The sequence below is a fragment of the Solanum pennellii genome, chromosome 2, assembly GCF_001406875.1.
Source record: "Solanum pennellii chromosome 2, SPENNV200".
NCBI classification, from domain to species: domain Eukaryota; kingdom Viridiplantae; phylum Streptophyta; class Magnoliopsida; order Solanales; family Solanaceae; genus Solanum; species Solanum pennellii.
In genome coordinates this window covers 16370189-16379431 of record NC_028638.1, presented here as the reverse complement: position 1 = coordinate 16379431, position 9243 = coordinate 16370189, and the positions used below count along the sequence as shown (strand labels likewise).

At 32.8% G+C, this 9243-nt stretch overlaps 1 protein-coding gene across 1 annotated transcript in view; it reads left to right on the top strand.

The window, feature by feature from the left end:
* The first annotated feature begins 3137 nt into the window (after nucleotides 1–3137).
* LOC107011621 (CBL-interacting serine/threonine-protein kinase 23) overlaps nucleotides 3138–9243 on the top strand; it is a 7756-nt gene continuing 1650 nt past the window's right edge. The window contains exons 1-14 of the mRNA XM_015211204.2: nucleotides 3138–3922; nucleotides 4426–4488; nucleotides 4757–4828; nucleotides 4923–5030; nucleotides 5117–5197; nucleotides 5321–5374; nucleotides 5468–5593; nucleotides 5729–5818; nucleotides 5988–6107; nucleotides 6196–6321; nucleotides 6784–6900; nucleotides 8376–8432; nucleotides 8523–8597; nucleotides 8981–9059. Coding sequence (XP_015066690.1) covers nucleotides 3734–3922; nucleotides 4426–4488; nucleotides 4757–4828; nucleotides 4923–5030; nucleotides 5117–5197; nucleotides 5321–5374; nucleotides 5468–5593; nucleotides 5729–5818; nucleotides 5988–6107; nucleotides 6196–6321; nucleotides 6784–6900; nucleotides 8376–8432; nucleotides 8523–8597; nucleotides 8981–9059 — 1357 coding nt within the window. The 5' untranslated portion in view covers nucleotides 3138–3733. The remainder of the gene's footprint in view (nucleotides 3923–4425; nucleotides 4489–4756; nucleotides 4829–4922; nucleotides 5031–5116; nucleotides 5198–5320; nucleotides 5375–5467; nucleotides 5594–5728; nucleotides 5819–5987; nucleotides 6108–6195; nucleotides 6322–6783; nucleotides 6901–8375; nucleotides 8433–8522; nucleotides 8598–8980; nucleotides 9060–9243) is intronic.

Sequence of the window (9243 nt, the reverse complement as noted above, 5' to 3'; positions counted from 1 at the left end):
TATATATATATATATATATATAAATCAAAAATGACAAAAACTGAATAGCCAAAATACATACATTAAAAGAAATCAAAGTGATGAATGATTAACTTAATTAATGTTTTAATTAATTTAATTTTCCATTAAGTAGAAAAGTAGATTCAAACCAAATCATAAATAATCCTATTAAAAATATTGAGTTCCGACTTGAATTTGGTGAATGAAAATATGTTGTAGGAAAATATCAAATTTTAAAGAGCATACGAAAAAATAAAAATAAAAATTGGACTTAGGAGAGATAAGAGAAATAAATAAGACCTTTAGCCCATTTTTTTTGTAAATGGGACCCAAAATCCACTTGGCAAAGTAAATGAGGACCTCACACAAGTATTGTCTGCCACCTAATATCTATGCCTCTCATAGAATAAAATTTTTCAAGAATGAGATACGATAGATTTAGTGAAGATTGGGGTTGTTTGGGTTTAGACTAGGCTTTATCTCTTATCAAGGTTCGGAGTTTTTCCAGGTTACTACAAATGGTTTATGGAGGGGTATTATTTGATTGCAAGACCAATGACTAGATTAACTCAGAATTATGTTTCTTACCATTTCTTCCACAAGTGCAAGACGAGCTTTCTAAAGCTCAAGGCCTTATTGACTTCAACTTTTATTTTATTTGATCTTGGACTACATATTCTTTTGTGTATGGTTACTTTGTTACACGTCTGAAGTTATTGTGTAATTCTTTTTATGTGCCTATGTAGCTAGCTACTCATGTAGGTGATTTCTTGGTAGTGGATCAAGTGTATAAGTTTTATGTGGTGATTATCTTGGGGTATGATAGTTGACTAGGTATGGATTGACTATCTCTTTTATCATGAGGTCTTGGATTGTTTTTCTATGAATGTTACGTTGTCGGTATCCTTCTGATTGTGTAGAAGGCTACTCATGATAGTCATATGCTAAGGGGGAGTTATATCATTTTTAGGGCTTGGTGATTAGAAGGAAAGATGTGCTTGACTTATCATGCTTTTTGTTTGTGATAGTAGGCTAACATTCCTTCCCTTGAATTTGTTCGATGGTTAGCGAGTATTTTAAGGTATTTTCTACGACTTACCTAGATTTCTTTATGAACGTGACATTGACTTTGACATTAGGTTAAGTAGGGCACCTATTCCATTTCTATTCTTTCATGTAGGATGACACTCACTAAGTCGAGAGAGCTGAAGGAGTAGCTCCAGCCTCCAGGACATTCTATTTAAAGGGTTTATTCGACCTAGTATATTTTTGTGGGGGTGCTCATGTTTCGTTTGAGAATAACATAGATGACATTCTGTATGTGTATTGACTATCGACAGGTGAATAAGGAGACTATCAAAAACATTTATCCAATACTGCTTATTAATGACTTGTTTGACAAGTTATATGGTGCAATAGTATTTTTGAAGATAAATATGAGATCGATTTACAGTTGAGGATTAGGCCTACATACATTACCAAGACTCCTTTTAGGAGTTGCAACGACTAGTACGAATTCCTCGTTATGTATTTAAGTTAGATCAATACCCTGGCTGGATTTATGTGTGTTCAAACTATTTCTTTTGACTTATTTGTAATAGTGTTTGTTATGACATATCAGTCTACTCGAAGAGTAGGAAGCAGTGTGAGTAGCATTTGAGAGTTGTGCTTCAGACTTTGCGGTATCAACGATTGTATGACAAGTTTTCTAAGAATGAGTTTTAACTTGAGTCCGTAGCATTTTTGGAGCACATGATATCCAATAATGAGATTATAACGAATCTAGCAAAGATTGAGGTTGTTTGTGTTTAGACTAAACCAACTTCTCCAATCGAGGTTCAAAGTTTTTCTAGGTTACTACAGACGATTTATGGAGGGGTACTCTTCGATTGCAACATCATTGATTAGATTGACTCAAAAGAATATCCTTCGAGGGGTTCGACGAGTGCAAGATGAATTTTCCGAAGCTCAAAGCCTTATTGACTTCAACTCCAATTGCAAATCTTTCTATTGATAGTCATGCGTTTACAACCTACTTGGATGCTTTCGTAGTTGTTTGTAGGTTGTGTCTTGATCTATTAGAGCAGAGTTATTGCATATGTTTTTAAGCAGCTGGAGGTTCAAGAGAAGAACTATCCTACTCTTGACTTGGAGTTGACGGTAGTAGTTTGAGTTGATTTGAAGACACTATCTATATGGAGTTCATTGTAAGATCTTCACTGATCATCGTAGTCTTGGGTGCATTATTAGTCAGAAAGACCTTAATTTGAGACATCACAAGTTGTTGAAGTTGCTTAAGAACTACGACCTTAATTTCATCATTTTTGTAAATGAACTAGCTTAATACGCACATTCTGTTGTTATCTCATTCATTATCACACAAACATTGTCATAAATTAGAGCCGGTTTGACATTACTGCTAAAAATTTCTTATTTTTAAAGCTTTTTTAAATGGCTTTTAAAAAAAGTGCCTTTGAACAAAAGTAATTTGTGTTTGACTAATTTATTTGAAAAGTTTTTTGGATAAGCAAATTGTGTTTGACTAATTTTTTTAAAAAAATCCTTTTTGAGAGTCAAATTACAAAAAAGAATAAGTATCAATGTCCAAACAAAACTTCAATTTCGGGCCTGTTTAGATTGACTTTTGGTTTATGACTTATAAGCCCAAAGCCATAAATTAGGATTTCTAAATTTATGTCTTTTGACTTATTTTTGTTATTTTATAAGTACTTATAAACACTTTTTAACTTTATCCAAACACTTCAAAACTGATCTCATAATTTCATATTATGATACCATATCGCATGACCAAACGTAGTCTTAGTATTAAAATAGAAAAACTTTCTTTGACTAAATAATTTTAATAATTGTGAAGACTTATTTAATAAAAAATTGTTTCTCCCATCACTAAAAGGTGTACAATGAGAATGTGACACATATTATTCTTCCTTAATCAAAATCCAATTACTAAATTTCTTATTTTATTAGCCTCTTGATGTTAATTGTTAATATAATATATTTTGAAACATGCAGTCCCAGGCATTACCTTCCTCAGTTCGTTTCTGTTTCTTGCCATGACAGCTTCACCCTTCCTCGAAAGCACAATATTATCTACCTTACTATACATTTTTCTCTTTAATCATACCATATAATATCATATGATAAAATAAATATAAATATAATAAATAGTAGTAGTATCATTTTTTCTTCAACCAAAGAAGAAAATCACCATTAAAGACTTTTCCCATCAGTTTCGCCGCCCTTGTTGCCTTTCTTTCATCACAATCAAAATCCAATCTTTTTCTTCTTGTTTTCTTCCAAAGATCCAATTTTTTCTCTCCGATACACCCAGAAAAAGTGATATGTAACAGAATCCACCTTCCAATAATAGCAATTTCATTTCTAAAAATACTTCTAATGGATTTTTTGTGTTTTTCGTTTCACTTCCCAAATGGGTTTTTGCTTTATCAAACATACCCTTCCTTATCAAACTTCTCATAATTTTTTTTCTGAATTTTGGGATTTTTTAAAAACTCTTTTTTTTTTGTGTGTGTGGGGTGGAGAAAAGGTTAAAGATGAGTATAGCTAAGTCCCAGGTTTGGCAACCTTGTAAAAAGAAGAGGATTTAGCTTTAGGCATATAATTATATTAAAAAAATAAAAAGATTTCTGAAAAAAAGAAGAAGAGGGATTTGAAGATCTATAAGGAAGAAGATTTGGATTGAATAAGGGAGATGGGTTCAAGATCAAATAATGGAAGTGGAACTGGGAGGACAAGAGTGGGAAGGTATGAACTTGGGAGGACATTGGGGGAGGGTACTTTTGCAAAAGTGAAATTTGCTAGGAATGTTGAAACTGGTGATAATGTAGCCATAAAGATTCTTGATAAAGAGAAGGTCATGAAGCACAAGATGATTGGTCAGGTAAATTTTACAAATATATTTTCTTTGAATCTGATGCTTTCTAGTGTTGATCCTTTTTGTTTCCTGGACTTTTATCATGAATATTGTAGAACATGGTTGAACTTCAAGTTATCTCAGGTCTTAAGTTTGCGATATTTTATTTTCTTCATGTTTGACCTGGTATGTATGTATAATATTTGGCCTGAAATTCAAGTTGATTTACCCTTTCTTATTAAATGAATTCTAAAATCTTTTAAAAGACTAATTTTTAATGGTGATGCTGTTTTATTTATTTATTTATGTTTTATGACGTTTCAATGACAGCTTAGAAATACATGAATGATGCTTATGAGTTTTGCAGCAATTTGACTCCGACTTCTGAGAAGTTGTCACTTTAAAATTGATACATTCTACTCCTACATGTTTTTTAGTTTTCAGGAGCTTTAGTTAGAATAACCTTGTCGAATCTTTGTTGTTTCTGAATATTGAAAAGTGCAAATTGTAACATTGCTTGTCCTTTGCAGATTAAACGGGAAATATCAACCATGAAACTTATAAGACACCCCAATGTAATCCGGATGTATGAGGTTAGTATTAGCCTTTTATATCTAGCTTTTTTATTACCCCAGACCCTTCCCTTCCCTTCCCTTCTCTCCCCATGCCAATGAAAATGAAATAGTAAAAAATGCAATTATAAAGGAGAAAAAGAACAGGGATTCCAGTTAGTTCCTCTTTTGCTGATTACTTATCTTTCGGGCCTGTATAACCAGATTGTTAGATCAAAATAATTGGTGCAGTTTTCCAAGTACTGCTTCACTGTTTACCTGCTAAACAATTCAAACTTCTATCGTGTAGGTCATGGCCAGCAAGTCGAAGATATATATTGTTTTGGAATTTGTTACTGGTGGCGAACTGTTTGACAAAATTGTAAGATGCTCTTCCTTTAGTAGATAACTTCTATTTTCATTCATGTCATTTGCAACAGGAGATGTGTAAGCTTTCGATGTTTTGTTGAGGTTAGGCTAGTAAAGGTAGGCTCAAAGAAGATGAAGCAAGAAAGTATTTTCAGCAGCTTATCAATGCAGTGGACTACTGTCATAGTAGAGGTGTATTCCACAGAGACCTCAAGGTAAAGAATGAATAGTTCTCCAGGAGATTCGACAGAGCGAATGATAATGAAATTTGGTTATAATCCTTGCTTTTCGTGATTTACAGCCTGAGAACTTGTTATTGGATGCCAATGGTGTTCTTAAAGTTTCGGATTTTGGATTGAGTGCGCTGCCTCAGCAAGTTCGCGTATGACAACTTCTTATCTCTTGCAAAGTCACTCTTTACTCTATTTGATTGATCAGCAACTGCTGTATAAGTTTGTCAACACAAATTGCATAAGTACATAAGTTTGTTGATATGTCATTTTAGGAAGATGGACTACTACATACAACATGTGGAACACCAAATTATGTGGCTCCAGAGGTGCTCGCTCATAAGTTTGTCCCATCATTCATTTTATTTCTACATCCTGTGAGCAACAGTTTTGATTCTTATTTTTGCTTCTTGCTACTGTAGGTGATCAACAATAAAGGTTATGATGGAGCTAAGGCTGATCTGTGGTCATGTGGTGTAATCCTTTTTGTACTTATGGCTGGTTATCTGCCTTTTGAAGAGTCAAATCTTGTGGCATTATATAAGAAGGTGTGCTTATTTATTACTGGTCATTCGAAAATACACGTATTTTATACATTTCCCCTGAAAGAGAGAATGTTGAGAGAAGTGAATATTATTGGCAGAAGTCTTAGAATGACACATGATGTGCCGATTTGATTGCAGATACATAAAGCTGAATTTACATGTCCACCCTGGTTTTCCTCTAATGCAAAGAAACTGATCAAACGAATCTTGGATCCCAATCCACAGAGGGTATGTTTGTGTATCTCCCTCTCCAATAGAAAGGAGGAAATAAAGCAGTGAAGTTACTTGGTGAAATTTTGTTTACAGACTAATGTGTTTTACTGGCTCTTTATCTGCACTTGCATTAAGCTGCTCATTCATTTCCAAAGTTTACTCGGAATTTATCATTTGATTACAGCGCATCACAATTACCGAGGTCATTGAGAATGAATGGTTCAAGAAAGGGTATTGTCCACCTGTTTTTGAACATGCAGATGTTAGTCTTGATGACGTGAATGCTATTTTTGATGAATCTGCTGTAAGTAAACTTGTTTCTGCATAATGAGTCTGCCAGAATTTTGAATTTGTTGTTTAATGAGTGCTCGTGTGCTTTTCCACAAACACAGAACTCTTCGAATCTTGTTGTTGAGAGGCGGGAAGTACGGCCTGCTGCACCGCTGACTATGAATGCTTTTGAGCTTATTTCAACTTCTCAGGGTCTCAATCTCAGTTCTCTGTTTGAAAAGCAAATGGTATGTGTTGGTCAAGCTTATGATCTTACACACAGCTTCTCAAGTGGCACATTTTAACATTCTTATTGACATCAATGTTCAAGTAAATAAATGTATCGTCACATTTTAGATTGGAAACCATATGAATTTTTTGAAGTTTCAGTTTTAAGTTTTAACATTTGCGAATAATGTTGAGCCTTACAGAAATTACTAGTTCTAGGATATGGTAAATATGAACATTGTTCACCATTGTGAAGTCTCAGTTCAAATGAGTTACTGTTTAAAACCAAATATTGCATAGGTATATCTTACTTGCTTTCTGCAATGCACATTTGTACAACAAAAGCAACACTTTTTCAAACCCAAAAGGGAGAAACAAAAAGAATGAACATGTCGCACATACAAGTTTCATTGCTTGGTTTTCAGAAGGATCTAATCCAAACAGTTTTAAGCATGTGAGACTAATCTAGGTTACTTTTACAGGGGCTGGTCAAAAGGGAGACAAGATTTACATCGAGATGTCCTGCGAATGAAATTGTTTCAAAAATTGAAGAAGCTGCTGTACCTTTGGGATTCAATGTGAGGAAGAATAACTACAAGGTGATTGGGACAAGTCATTCTTGTGTATTATACTTAGGCTTGTTTGGAAATCCACCCTGGGTGTAATTTACACTCTCTGATATGTAATGGCTTGGTCACACCAGGTAATTGGGTGTAATTGGTAGGAGTAATTACACTCTCCAATTTTGAGGGGTTGGTATTGCTGGTAATTACAAGTGGGTTACTTTTTAATTTCTTCCTTTAATTTTTTATTTTATTTTTTTGTTTTAACTTATTTTTAATTCTATTATTTTAAATTTGTTTTTAATTATTCTAATATTTTCTAAACATATATTTTTTATTTTTTATTATTTATTATTTATATTTCATTTCATTCTCATTCTCAACCTTTACTTCATTTTATTCAATGTGGTTTTTCGTGTTATCTATTTTATTTGTTTATTCCATGTTTTTTTTCATTAGCATTAGTTTGTTAGTATTCTAATTTTCAAATCAAAGAGTAATATTCATTGTTGAATAAGGTTATAGACGTGCTTTTTCCTTTTCTTTTAAATCATATTTATGTACGTTATGTGAAATTTTGACATAAAAGTATTATATTAAATTTTTTATTTTAGTTTCATTTTTTTAGTAATATTGACTTGATATCTTTTTGGCAAATGTTTTAATAATTTTATGACATGATATTTATAATATTAATTTTTTTGTTAAACATGCATTTCATGATGTTCATAGAAATCTTGTACTTCTAATTTGGTTAAAGTATATTACTTTGTCAGCTATAAATCAATTTTTTTTTGTAATATTAGTTAAGAAAATATGTTTATTAGTTAATATATTAATAAAAGACAATATATACTTAAATATAATTTTATATCATTTATAAAAGCCCTTATTTATCTAATATAAATTTTTAGTTTTACATAATCAATTTTTATTTTTAAAATTTGATATAACCTTACAGTTCACTTGTAATTACATTGTGGCACAGACAAGTCATCGTAATTACTAGGTTGTGTTATACTATCCTAATAATTACATCAATTCCACTTACGAGGTGACTTTCCAAACAGACCCTTTGTTTTCTTTAATTTTAAGTCTTCCAGAAGTGTTGTGATTTGAATAAATGTTGCTCGGAGTTGTCGATAGGTTTTCAGGCAACTCTAATACTCATTTCAGCATTGTAATGTTCATATTTTTCCTTCCTAACAACTGCTAAGTTTCTTCAATCAAGCATAGTTATTAAATGTATGAGCAGTTGAAATTCTTTAGGATCTCAAAATTCCAATACTCTAGTTGGTTCATTGCTATTATTAAAATTTTATTCGCGATACATTTTTCTTCTCTTTTTCTATTCTACATAATAACTGCTCAGTTTCTTCAATCAAGTATAGTTCTTATATATATGAGCAGGTTGAAATTATTTAGGATCTCAAAGTTCTAATACTCTAGTTGGTTCTTTGCTATTGTTAAAATTTCATTCATGATAAAATTTCCGTCTTCCTCTGTACCAGATTAAGCTTCAAGGTGAGAAGAGCGGGCGCAAAGGTCACTTGAACGTTGCAACTGAGGTATGTTTGTTCGAAGGACCTTCAGGGTTGCTAAGTTTTTCATTGTCATTCAAACTTCTAATACAACTTCCGACACTGAGTCTGCTGTAGATTTATGAGGTGGCACCTTCACTCTACATGGTTGAGCTTCGCAAGGCTGGAGGAGATACCTTGGAGTTTCACAAGGTAAACCAAATTGGAAGTTGTTGCCTTGTTTAGTGATTTATTGACAGATATACATGAGACCTCTCTTGTGTGGTTTGCTAACTAAGTTAAGTGGAACCTCTAGTTGAAGTGAAGACAGATAGCTGGCTCTGCTTATTTGTGGATTTTGGTTAAATCTCTGCTTATTTGTGGATTTTGGTTAAATCTACTCAAGTACTTTCACTACTGCTATATGCATAGAAGACTTGACGTGATGTTTGACATTTGGTCTTACAAGGCAGTTCGTTGTTTTATCTATTAATCTCTAAAATGGTTATGTTGTATTGATGGAGTTGAGCTATGTCTATATCAGGTTTGTCCATGTATGTGCCTTTATGCTGATACAGTTAATCTTTTCTATACAGTTTTACAAGAACCTGTCCACCGGATTGAAAGACATTGTTTGGCAATTGGGGGATGAAGCAGGAGAGGAAGTAAAAGATGGTTAGTATAAATATACTATGATGACTGCACTAACTAATTACCTATTCGAGACTGTGTTTGGATATGCCGGTATTTGCTTTTTACTTGTATATATGATGGGGATTATTAGATGCATGATCTTCTTATGTGTCAGTGGTCAAATAGACATGAAGGTGGTCTCTTTTTTTTTTTTTTGGGGTGGGGG